This window comes from Aulonocara stuartgranti, assembly GCF_965226115.1.
Source record: "Aulonocara stuartgranti genome assembly, chromosome: 2".
NCBI lineage: Eukaryota > Metazoa > Chordata > Actinopteri > Cichliformes > Cichlidae > Aulonocara > Aulonocara stuartgranti.
In genome coordinates, this window is record NC_138940.1 from 23,887,364 (window position 1) to 23,900,426 (window position 13,063).

At 40.1% G+C, this 13,063-nt stretch overlaps 1 protein-coding gene across 1 annotated transcript; it reads right to left on the reverse strand.

Annotated features, from left to right (window-relative positions):
• Positions 1-74: 74 nt before the first annotated feature.
• On the reverse strand, positions 75-12,437 carry zc4h2 (zinc finger, C4H2 domain containing). The gene is made up of 5 exons (XM_082548389.1): positions 12,207-12,437; positions 11,387-11,558; positions 11,003-11,175; positions 1,768-1,930; positions 75-795 (listed from the first exon to the last, which is right to left on the reverse strand). The coding sequence occupies exons 1-5, from the start codon at positions 12,260-12,262 to the stop codon at positions 682-684; spliced, it is 678 nt and encodes a 225-aa protein (XP_082404515.1). The 5' UTR covers positions 12,263-12,437; the 3' UTR covers positions 75-681.
• Positions 12,438-13,063: the final 626 nt, after the last annotated feature.

Below are 13,063 nucleotides of genomic sequence, written 5' to 3' on the forward strand. Positions count from 1 at the left end.
TAAATAACACAAATGTCCAGCCTTTGTTTTGAGTGTAATAGTGGTGGGGGGGGGGGAAATGCACACTAACAGGGTTAGTACAAAACAGCAGTTTATTTTCTTATCATTGTATTAAACACACAAAACTATTCAAAGCAAATGAGTCTGGCCTTTTTTCCCCTCCAGTTTTGGTGGTTACTGAAACACTGTAAACATTAAAACAACACTGTGTTGCATTTCACTTTTAAACCTATTCGATTTTATCTTGGCACAAAAAAACAAAACAAAAACACAACAGACAGCCGTGGCAGCAGGCATGCACTGCAAAAGAAACGAGAAAATACAGTAAAATATCCAAGGCAATAACCAATAGCAACACGGGCAACATTATTCAGACAAGTTCAAATTTTCTGCATTATTACAATTACAATTGTCAGGTGCTAATAAACTACCATGGAAGTCGTACATTACATATAAACACATCCAAAGCACTGGAAAAACTACAAAATAACATTACTAGATGCTCAACCAAATCTTGACAGGTTAGGAGCAAGTTACTAAGACAGTTTGTTAAACTGGGGGGACTGTGTGGAAACTGGAAACACAGACCTGTCAGACCAGTCGTGGACTGTACACGGCTGATTCAAGGTCAGTGTCTTGGACCAGTTGTCTTTATACTCCTCTGAAGCTAAAGGTGGGAGTCTACTCATCTGGCTTCCTCTTGGGCTTCTTTGGGTTGCGGGAGCGGCTTTTAGCCTTACATAATGGACAGATGGGAGCGTTACGATGAATCTGCTGGTGGCAGGACAGGCAAGCCTGGAGAAAGGTGGAGGTGGTTAGTGCGAGAACTTAATTTGAGGACTTTCTTGTGTTGTACAGATAAGAAGCACCACAGGTTTCATGCAGCTACGTAATCCATCGGATAGTGTCTGTTGACTGAAGCACCACTAAAGAAAGACACGAGTGAAACTCATCAACTTGTACAGAAATAGCCACAAGCAATGAAAAGTGAGCAGGTCACAAATTAAATTTATCTTTTGTCCTTATTTTGTCCCCAAAGCTGATTTTAGAAGCAGGAAAAATGGGCAAGTGTAAAGATTTGAGAGAGTTTGACAAAAGGCCAAACTGATGGCTAAATGACTGGGTCAGAGTTTAAAAAACTGCAGCTCTTGTGGGATGTTCCCAGTCTACAGTGGTCAGTATCTATGTAAAGTCCGAGGAAGGAACACGGAGTAATGGAAGACAGTGGCCTGGTCTGATGAATCAGGTGTATGTCCGTTACTTACCCAAGGACTACATGACACTAGGATGCCCTATGGGAAGAAGGCAAGCCAGCAGAAGCAGCGCAATGCTTTGGATATTGTTCTGCCAGGTTGACCCGTACCACCTACCACTGTTGCAGACCATTAACGTGTTCTGCCACAAAGCAGAAATAGTTCAGGAATGGTTTGAGAAGCACAACAACGAGTTTGAGGTGTTGACTTGGCCTCCAAAGTCGAGCATCTGTGGAACGTGCTGGACAAACAAGTCTGATACATGGAGATCCCACCTCTCAACTACAGGAGTGAAAGTATCTGTTGCTATGATACCACAGCACACCTTCAGGGGTCTAGTGGAGGGTCTGCGGATCGGGTCTGAGGGTCGGAGCCGTTTTGGCAGTAAAAGGGGGACCGACCCAATATTAGACGGGTGGTGAGAATGTTATGCCTGATTGGTGTATAAATAGCTGAAGTTTATGTCAGTTAAATTCACAGTGCTTTGGCATCATTATCTGTGTGTAGGTAATACCTTCATAGGTGGAGGTTGCTGTCTGAAGGTGGCTGTCTGACGGGCATCTTGCTTCCTGGACACCTGAAGCTGCTGTGCTGCGGCTGCGGCGGCAGCAAGGGATTCTGGAATGGCAGGCTCATGCGTCTCCTTCTGCCACTCTGCCTTCTGCTTCTCAAAGTAACTGTTCAAAAGGAAAAGCGAAACCTGGCTAGCAGTGAGTCCTATTTAATGCTTATGAATCATATTCCAGTTGAGATTACCCCATCTACACCGTGCACCACGAGACGAGGGGCGGCAAAAACTGAACAAAAGGAAGACTTAAATTGAACATTATAGTGGAACTCACACGTTCTCTTTTTATGCACAACTTTGAGCAAAAGCACAGTCATGTGAGACTGTCTGCATGCATACAAACGTGTGTGTGTGTGGGCAGGGGAGGGCTGGAAAAAGAAATGTGGCCTTGGACTTTATGCTTGACTGGCTCGTTTTCAAAAAAAAAAAAAGTGATATCCTATTTCATTACGCTCTGATTTTTCTCAAAATAAGTCTGCGATAGAGCAGAACTTTGAGCATTCACAAACCAAACTCGATGATCCACCAATGCTCCGAACAATAAAGATCATTTGCAAGCACCACATTAACACACACATCGATTCATGCGCTAAAAGTTTATGTGCCATTTTTGTTTTCATACAAGTTAATACCTCAGTGTGAGGTTTTCTTGCTATTATGGAGGTGTAGCGTGCTCATTTGTGTGCTGAGACATCACTCTTATACGGTCTCTTTAAAAAAAAATACCCAGCAGCACCCCACAGGCCTGTGAGGTGTGATTTAATTTTCTCAGAAACCGCTCCAACACAACTTGTGATACAACTACAGTGGCTACTATTACTACTAAGTACGGTTACTCAACGAAACTCGAGCAAATGGTGCTTAAAACGTCTCCTCCGACATCTCATGAATCTTTTTCTCACTGTGGTGACTTGTGTGTATGAAAAGCACTTAAGAACAACAGCGGTATAAGCCAGAACTTGCATTTACCAAGTTCTAAAGTTGGTATTCAAGTATCTCATACATTCAGGATGAACATGAAGGAGCATGCCACTAAGAAAAAAGGAAGAGTACCACCTGGCCAAAAATGAATTAATCAGCTAAGCTTCCTCATAGCACGCGGCCAAATTAAGAATCCAAACTGCCAACAATGTCAGCCTGCCGAATTTCCCCAACAGCAAATATATTGACACCCCTTTCTTTCTTTTTTTCCCCCAATGTGCTTTCAAGTTAGAAAGTTTTTCCTTGCATAGGGAGGAATGTCACATACTGCGAGAGAAATACCAGGGCCCGTATCCCTAAAGATTCTGAGAATCCTCTCAGAGAGCTCCTAACTTAACCTAAAAATTCCTTGCCAGGAGTTTTAGCTTAGAAGTGATTCCAGAACATTTTCAGTGAACTCTGAGCAAGGAATGGATGGAAAATCCTATCTTAGTGAGGAGGTGTGGTTGACCCCGTTGCTAGGTATGAGTCATCATTTCAAAAGCCGTGATTGGTTGATCCTACAAGTTTGATGGAAATGAGCTTTTGGTGATAATGAGCAAAGGATGTACCCTCAAATCAATAAACATAATTATACACTCTAATCTTATGCTGACTGTAATTGTAAATAATATTTCACATTCAAGAAAATATCTGGAAAATGAATAGTAAGCTGTAGGGGTTATAGCCATTAGAATCTAAAATATGTGAAAACTTAAACTCATTACACCCTGTTAAAATAATGATTTGTGTCTTATTTGCTCATATTAATATCCTAGCTGACATATTTTGTACTTTCACTCCCATATGGACCCTGTTGAAAACAAGATGGCCTATCTCAAGGGGCTGTCCTTAATGAAGTAGAAATCACAACGTTACAAGTCCAGTGTGGTCTTAACGAGGGTAACACGGCTCAGCTTTTAGCAATGTCTGTGATTGCAGACCCAAGTCATCACTGCTGCATTGTTGCATTTTCCCGGTTGCCAAATACCTCGGGGTTGTGATTACTTTCGTCTCCGGTGTAATAGTGTTGTGGCGTCGAGTTGGTGAAGTAATTGCATCTCTAAGGAGATCCACCACAAACATGATTCCTGCACGATCCAATCTGTAGCGTCTCAATAATTCTCTGTCATCCAGTGTTTGCAGGACATCTCTCCTGCCTCTTCTGTTGGCCATTTTGTGCAGCTGCTTAGGGGAACTCCTAAGCCACTAAAAGTCCTCTTCCCTGCTCTTAGCAGATCTCGCCTTAGGAGCCCTTTTAAGCGCTAGGAATCTTGAGGAATAGCTTTTATATTAACTGGGATTGTTGTGTCACTTTTAGGGGAAATTCTAAGAAAACGTCATGACTCTGAGAATTTTCTTAGAATTTGGCCGCTAGGAGCCACTTTTTGCACAAAGATTCTTTAGGGATACGGGCCCAGATCATCATCAGTCTGGTAGAATCATTAGTGAAAATACACAAGTGTGATATCTCCACTGAAGACTGCTTTTCTACAGCTGTGCTAGCACAGACCTGAAAAAAACAACATGCATTTGCAGTATTAATTTAATCACTTTAAAATATTTGCACCTATACAGCAAAATGTAGAGGATACAATAAACAAAGCCAAAGCTGTGGAATACTTCACTTCCTAGCCCAAAAATGGGATCCACTGCACTATTAGGACCATTAACTATGATTTCCTCCACATCGTAAAATGTACAATCACCTACTGTTGATGGATGTCAGCCTGCAGTTTGTGCTGCTGGGAGTCTACTTATCAGCCCCCCCACCCCGCGAAGATGTACCTCTGGTGTTGTGGATAACAGGAACTTTTTGAAGCAAGAAATTTCTGTCAGCAGCTGAAACTGGAATCTAGACAAGTGGAATTATTTTATATTAGACTTAAATGTCTGAACAGGCTAACAAATCTGTTGATCACAAGAATACCTATCTGATGTTTAAACACCTAAGTGTTCAAAGGTTCCTGCTAAGACAAGAAAATTTGCCAGAGGCTCTAAAAGTGTGTGAAAAAAAAAGTAAATACTGGTCTTTAGAGTTTTAATGCCAGTTTCTAATAACCCCTATTTTAGGTGCCAGCTTCTAATAGCACATATTTCCCCAGTTACTCTTTATATAGTCATGCTGATTCTGTTGAGGTGATTTAACTTGCCAGTCTTTACAAATAACTGCAGTTGTTTCTCTGTTGCCATCCAAATACAGTCTAGGGATGTCACCAGACGTAATACTTACAACAACTTTAAAAAATGGAAAGACTGAAAATGTCCTGGAACTTGTTTTTTTGCTTTTTCCTTCCCCAATTCCATATGTGCTGTAGGTAGCACAGGCCTAAGTGTTTGAATCTATCTGTACAAGCTAAAGAAGAAGGAGGCAGACACGCTCAGGCATAGGAATACACGTGGAAGATGTGTTGCAATGGCTCCACCCAGACTTACTGATAAGAAAGGCAGAGTGGGGTACAAAGATATTTTGCAGAACTGTTAACTGAGTTCCCAAAACGTAATATGTAAAAAATGTTACTGTTACTTCTTTACTGTAATTCGAGAACCAAGAGAGGAATACTTCCAATTTAGCGAAGCACCTAAAAGCCTGTAACTAAGTTTGATTTGCATGAACATCCAAAGCAGGACTACACCTCATATTACCATTTTGTTTGAGACAGCTGGCACAATTGCTGTGGTATCCACTATTTTCATAGACTACAATGTTGGCAATGACTTATGTTAAATGTGTGGCACTTGTAGGTTGCTTTGCTTTCACTCTTCTTTCCAGTTCATCCCAAACCAGCTCGATGGGGTTTAAGGTGAGAGACTGTGCTGGCCACTCCATGTTTTCAAGCTTACTACCTTATCCTTGTTTCCTAAGGTGGTCCTGGCATAGCTTGCACTTATGTTTTGGATTATTTTCCTGCTGTACAATGAACTCCTCACCAACTAGGCGCATTCCAGAGGCAACTGCATGGCGCCGCAGAATGCTGTGGTAGCCGTCTTCAGTGTGTGCCTCTCACTCTCTCACAAAGCAAAACAGCCATAGAACATTATGCTTCCTCCTCCATGTTTGAAAGCTGATGTCACAGTGTGGAACCATCCTTTTGCTTAAATCCTCAGTGATGAACTGAATATTTAAAATTTTTATTTATCAGTCCATAACACCTTCTTCCAGTCTTCAGTAGTCTATTGGTGATGTTTCATGGCTCAGACAAGCCTCTTTTTCTCATTCTGATGTCTTAGGTTTCTGATGGCTTTCATGCTGCAAATCGACTTGTAAAACCTGCAACATGAAGCTTCTCTTCACAGATGAAACTGAGATGTGCCTACAACTGCTATTAGGCTGTGTTTGAAGCTGTGTTCGAAGCTGTGTTCCTGTGAGCCGCCTAGCAAACCAGCTGTTGACTCTCAAAAACCTGTCTTCTGATTCTGTTGTGGTTTCCTGTCATCGTTTCCCCCAGTTTCTCAGTGCTTTTTGATGGTGAAGGAAACCGTACTCGCTGACACCTTGACTTTCTTCGCAATTTCTCTGTAGGAAAAACTTACACTTTCAAATGTTATGATGGTCTGTCTCTCTTGCATTGGTAATTGCCTTTTTCTCACCATTTTTATAACACACTACTTTCTGCAGTACAATACTGTTCAAATAATGCTCAAGCAGGTACGACACCACAGTGTTTGTACTTTTATGGAGACATATGGAGTTGTAAGTAATCAAGAAAATTTGGGACACCTGTAGGAATCGCTAGCACTAACTTTGAAAGCTCAATCAACCTCCATTGCTGCAGAACAGCTATAAATTGTTAACCCATCTCTTGTTCCTTGAAATAAAAACCTTTTTGGATAGCTGAAATATACATCGTTTTCAGTTTTGGATAACCTTACTACTAAAAAACTTCAGTTAGTTCATCACTTACCTCTGTACCATTTATTTTTTTTAAATATGGTGTTCTAAGACTTTTGACTGGCAGCGTATATACAGTGGGGCAAAAAAGTATTTAGTCAGCCACCGATTGTGCAAGTTCCCCCACCTAAAATGATGACAGAGGTCAGTAATTTGCACCAGAGGTACACTTCAACTGTGAGAGACAGAATGTGAAAAAAAAAATAAAAAAAATCCATGAATCCACATGGTAGGATTTGTAAAGAATTTATTCATAAATTAGGGTGGAAAATAAGTATTTGGTCAATAACAAAAATACAACTCAATACTTTGTAACATAACCTTTGTTGGCAATAACAGAGGTCAAACGTTTACTATAGGTCTTTACCAGGTTTGCACACACAGTAGCTGGTATTTTGGCCCATTCCTCCATGCAGATCTTCTCGAGAGCAGTGATGTTTTGGGGCTGTCGCCGAGCAACACGGACTTTCAACTCCCGCCACAGATTTTCTATGGGGTTGAGGTCTGGATTTTTTCACACCAAGCTGCTTGCCTATTGTAGATTCACTCTTCCCAGTCTGGTGCAGGTCTACAATACTTTTCCTGGTGTCCTTCGAAAGCTCTTTGGTCTTGGTCATGGCGGCGTTTGGAGTCTGACTGTTTGAGGCTGTGGACAGGTGTCTTTTATACAGATGATGAGTTCAAACAGGTGCCATTCATACAGGTAACGAGTGGGGGACAGAAAAGCTTCTTACAGAAGACGTTACAGGTCTGTGAGAGCCAGAGATTTTCCTTGTTTGAGGTGACCAAATACTTATTTTCCACCCTAATTTACGAATAAATTCTTTACAAATCCTACCATGTGAATTCATGGATTTTTTTTTTCACATTCTGTCTCTCACAGTTGAAGTGTACCTCTGGTGCAAATTACTGACCTCTGTCATCATTTTAAGCGGGGGAACTTGCACAATCGGTGGCTGACTAAATACTTTTTTGCCCCACTGTAAACTAAACTTAGTATAAACCAAATACTCCAAATATTAAAAACACTAAGGGATCCAACACACCAGAGATGGCCACGAGACCACACAATGAAGCAGTATTCCAGGAAATCATCTGCCTCGCCACTGGAGCATGCCAAATTTCTGCTCTTAAAAGAATTTTCTCCTTCTTTTTCGCACCTGTGTTTTAGCACTGTCAAGTCTTCCTTTAAGGACCTGCTCCACCATATTGATGAGAGGGAAAGGCAGCTGTCATTCTCTGTAGATATTTATCCAATCCAATGGTCTTTCATCTCAGCAGTTTTCTCCAATGACTTAACTACTGTGTGATGGTACTAAATAAGCCAAGGCACAGAAGTCACAGGAGAGCCATTACTCTGCCAATTATAGCCACATAAGTCACTGACTGTTTTCATTTGCGTGATCAGGCAGATTCTCTCATGAACATTACATCACAACTGTTGAAATACTATCCTGTTTGCTCAAAAGATAACGTCTTGGACTTTGATAACTTTGTAATCACTTGAATAGACTTTGAGCCTGATGCTTAGATAATGCTGTTTGCGATCCAAAGCCAGAAGTAAATCTTCCTTTCTGTAACTACTGCAATCTCTGTTTTAATTACAGCAAAAGTAGAGCAATAGAGCAACAAGAACAATAAACGTTTTTAAAGGCTAACTATTTTATGTCTCATCCTGGTGTCATTTTCTTTTTAAGTACTGACAGCGAAATTTTTCTAATCTTAGAAATTTAGGAGTGTGTTTTTAGATCTCTTTATTGACATTCCCTACCCTTATCAAAATACAGTGAGATGCACTAGACTGATCCCTCTGTGTGAATTAATTCATCCCAATATACAAGTCCTCTAGCCCCGTCAGCAATACCTCAACAGAATCCCGCTCATTTAAAATTGTGTAGAAACCAAATTGCTGTCTGTCCTTTGGTTGTGTGTGAATATTTTTATGTGCCACATTTGCCAAAAAAATAAAAAATTTAAAAATAACAACATGCCTTTGCACAAACCACTTTCCATTAGTGACTGGATAATGCAATAATAAATTCCAAGTATGAATTCCGCTGTTGCTTCATTGTATTTTGCTCGTTTGTGTTGTTGTGTTTGCACATCTCTGTTGCTTGTGGGGCTCGCACACAAGAATTTCACTCGCATGTGCTGTGCCAGTGTGCCTGCACATGTGATGTGATAATAAAAAGTGATTTGATTTGATTTGATTTGATCCCTCTGACACAGTGTCTCTGAAACAGATCCTGTCATCGGGTCATTAATTACAAGTTGGGGCCTGTTGAGAAATAAAACCTGCTGCTTGGTTGTGTTTCATGATTAATGTCGAACACCTGTGTATCATTATTACCTGAAGCAACAGACTCTTAGATTTGAACTGGAGTGTTTTTATTTCTTTTTTACCAAATGGAAATTTGCATCCATTTGAAATTCAATGATTACACGAGGTGTTCCACAAGGTTCCACTTTTGGACCTTTTTTTTGCAAATGCAATAATAAAGTTAACTACTAATTATGATTCTGGTTACCTTTGGGCATTGCAAGTGACAACATTTAAATGTGTAAATACTTCTATTTCATTATAGTAAAATGACTACAGGGTTTCTATTAGACCTGATGGCTGTGATAAGGGAGTTAAGGTTTAGTGATTGTGGTTGGTCAGATCTATGTGTCCTTCTGAATGCTGGAAAAGCAGCCAAAGAGAGACACCAAGGAATTTGCTAATTCAATCTCTGAAGAGGATGAGCTTTCCTAGCATACTCATCTGTAGTCTTAATCCATCAGCCGCAATCCAGTGTCAAGTATCCAAAGGTAAACAGGTAGCACTTCCACAAAACATAATGTCAGTCTGTTAACATCACCGAAATACATCAGCTAAAGTGAGATTGTCACCTTTTCCTGAAGTTTTATTCAAATGCTGCCTGTTCAGATTTGGATACTTGAGACTGGAAACATCTGGTCATTTATTTCCCACATGTAGCATAAAAAAAATGGTGTATGCATATAGAGTACTGTGCAAAACTCTTGTTTTGTGCCTTGTTCGTTTATATTTTGTTGGGAAATGGGAAATAAGTGTAGCGATTTAATGAAACATGCAAGTATACAAAACGTTTTTTTACCACTTTAACTAGCTTTAAAGTCAATATATTGTATGGAAATCTTTACTTTTCAACAGAGCCTGAAATCACTTCCTTGAAATTTGAAAAAGTAATACTTCTCCAGGCTTCTTGAAGGACATTCCAAAGCTCTTCTTTGGTTGTTGGCTGCCTTTCTGTGCCTTGTTTTGTGGATCAACACAGGGCGTATAAGGCACCAGTTCAAAGGGCCAAATGCAATTCCCACTAATCAGTTTCCTCAATTTTTTTAAAGGACACAAATATGCTAAGTTATTGGCTAATATCTAGGAATCAGCTTGTCGGTACAAAAATGCTATTTTATGCCTGTCAAACTGTGGTAACGATGGTATTTTTGTAGATTCAACTAAAAGAATCGGTTGCTAGTAATCATTTAAAATTATTGTTTTGCTAATTTATCTATTATGTGTAGATACAGCACTGGTTTGTCTGGTTGGGTTAGGTGTCTATGCTTGAATGATTCAGTGTTCAGTAGCTTAACTAAAAAATAAACAACAGTCCTTTGAAAATGGGCAGGTAAGGCTGGGCTGTATGACCACAAATCAAAAGTTACAAGTCACATCCATGACAGCTTTGATTGATTTTCAATCAGTTGTCCAGCCCTATGTACAAGGACTAGAATTCAGCCAGTATCCAAAGAATAAGTTTGAAAAACATTCTGAAAACCTGGAGAACTATTGCTCAATACCACTTTACAAAAAGTACAAGAAAGTCTGGGTCTTTGAAAGGAAACTAAAGAAACAAGAGGTCACTCAAGTCTACTGTTCCAGCAGGAAATCATATTTAATGTTGTTTACGTGATGCAGCTTCCCTCTAAGTGGAGATAAGTTGGTGGATATTAGCTGCACAACTAAAACAATATGAAGTCATAACATTCTCACTAAATTTGTATTCAGTTTTTCAAACTGCTGTATTTTTTCTACCCATGACACACTGTAGATCACATTGTCTTTTAACAGCACTGCATTCTTTGTTATCATTTCCATCCTGTTGCATCTAGACAGCAATATCTCAAGAGGGCAATAGACAAACTCAACAGCTGAACTACTGAACAAGTAGTAGTATGCACAACTACTTAATGTTGACAAGAAAATTTGATGAGATTTACTGCATAAATATTATGACGCTGGATGCACTGTGTGTGTGTGTGTGTGTGTGTGTGTGTGTGTGTGTGTGTGTGTGTGTTTTTACTGACTCCAAGGAGAGCTTCTCCTCTTCTTCATTCAAGTTAGGGAGTCTGTGTAGACCTAAAGTCATCCTCAGGGCATCAACATGCTCCTTCAGTGGTTTGTACTCATCATGCAGGCGCCGAGTTGTTTCAAGCAGTTTATTGAGGTCATTCTCTGATTGCTTGATCGTGCTCTCCATCTAAAAGCACAAGCAAAGCAGGGGCTGATTTTTGAGAAATGCACATGTAATATACTCAGCCTAAGCTATCTGTAGTAACATATAACCACTGGAATCTTTCATCCTGCTACATTACACCAGCAGACACTGCAGTGACTAGAAGTTGTTGTGAAATCACATGAAAGTTCACCAGTGATTTAGTGGCACTTACTAGAGAACAGCACCCACTCACCACATTGATATCTGCATGGATGAGGCGCAGCTCCTCCACATGGGCCATTTTTTCTTGAAGCAGGAGATCCATTTCTTGTTTGTACTCTTTCAAATGTTTCTCCTCAGACTCCAGAGCCTCAAACTCAATCTTCAGACGAGACTTAATCTTCTGCATTTGGATAGTCTTATTCCTGCAGGCAGTGGGACAAGGAAAAAGACATGAGCTGCCAGGTTGTCTCAGTCACTCCTATGCACACGGCGCAAAAGATTTTAAACATAAAAGCAAACACAAACACATTTCCATCTGCTTTGCGGTATTGAATTTGTGCATATTTCTAAGCTCTAATTGCAGTAATGTTATGACCTATTTAAGTGAGCCTGCACTGTAATTAATTCATACATAATTACTTTATCAAAGCGTTATAGCAAGGGAAACATTACTTTGCACTACACTACATTACACCGACAGCCTGCTAAGCTAAGGAGCTACCTGGCAGACAGTAACAATTAGCAACGCACATCTGGCATCTTGTTGTCACACATCTGGAATGTGGATGCACATGGCTCAAATATGCGGTTAAATTACAACTTGCTTATATGTGTCATATTCAGCCCGCCTGCCACTTCGGTCAAAAACAAGTTAACACAGAGCTACACTCGCTCAAACCTGTTTAAAGAAAGGACACAGAGCAGGTCGGCTAATATTAGCTAGCTCAGTAACAAAAGCGAAGCCAAAGGGGCTTTTACCTTGGTCGGCTAATGTTAGCTAACATAGCGTATACTTAGTACGTGCCAAACATTCAGGCAACCTTTAACTGTATCCGACATCTGAGTTTTACCGTATCTCCAGGATGTTCTCCAGTTTGCACATTATTTCTTGTTCGTCTGCCATCATTCACCAGTCACTAGTCGTTCAGCTGGCCAGCTCAGTTACCCGCGAGGCCAGGGTGGTCCCCTTGTTGATAAAAACACAATAGCCAACGCGAGCGCGCACACGAGCACGCGTCCGTACTGTAAAAGCGTGGCTACGTAATGACAAGTGGAACCGCGAGCCCCCTGCTCCAAGCAACCCCAAGCAACCTGCGAGACACTCAAGTACAAACTGTCCACTCCCTCTCTCTAAAGTAACTATATAAAAGCTATTTAACAAACAAACAAAGCACAAGAACCATATATATATATATATATATATATATATATATATATATATATATATATATATATATATATATATATATATATATATATATATATATATATATATATATATATATATATATATACTTGTGACTGTGTTAAGTGCTTTGCGCAACAGATCACGTTTCCTTAAGTTGTAACCTTTCACTGAGGTTCAGATGGATTTGATGTACTCATCAGAGTCTTATTCAGCTAAATCATCATGCAGTCATTGTTCACCACCTGTTATAAATATGGCTGTGCCTCAAGTTTCCAGCTTACGGAGTAGCACTGGCAGTGGGAAACATGTCATCAGATCTAAGCCAAAATGTCAAAGTCTAAAGTGCTATTTCCAAGCATTAATTTGCAGTACTGAATCCATAGCATGCACAGTTTTTACAAATAAGACCAGCTTAATAGTTTAAATTAAGAGAGTATTCTGAAAACTTGTTCATGAAATTAAGAATTTCTCTATTGTACTTCCCAAGCTCTCCCGCGGGGTTGATGCTTGTTATGCTCC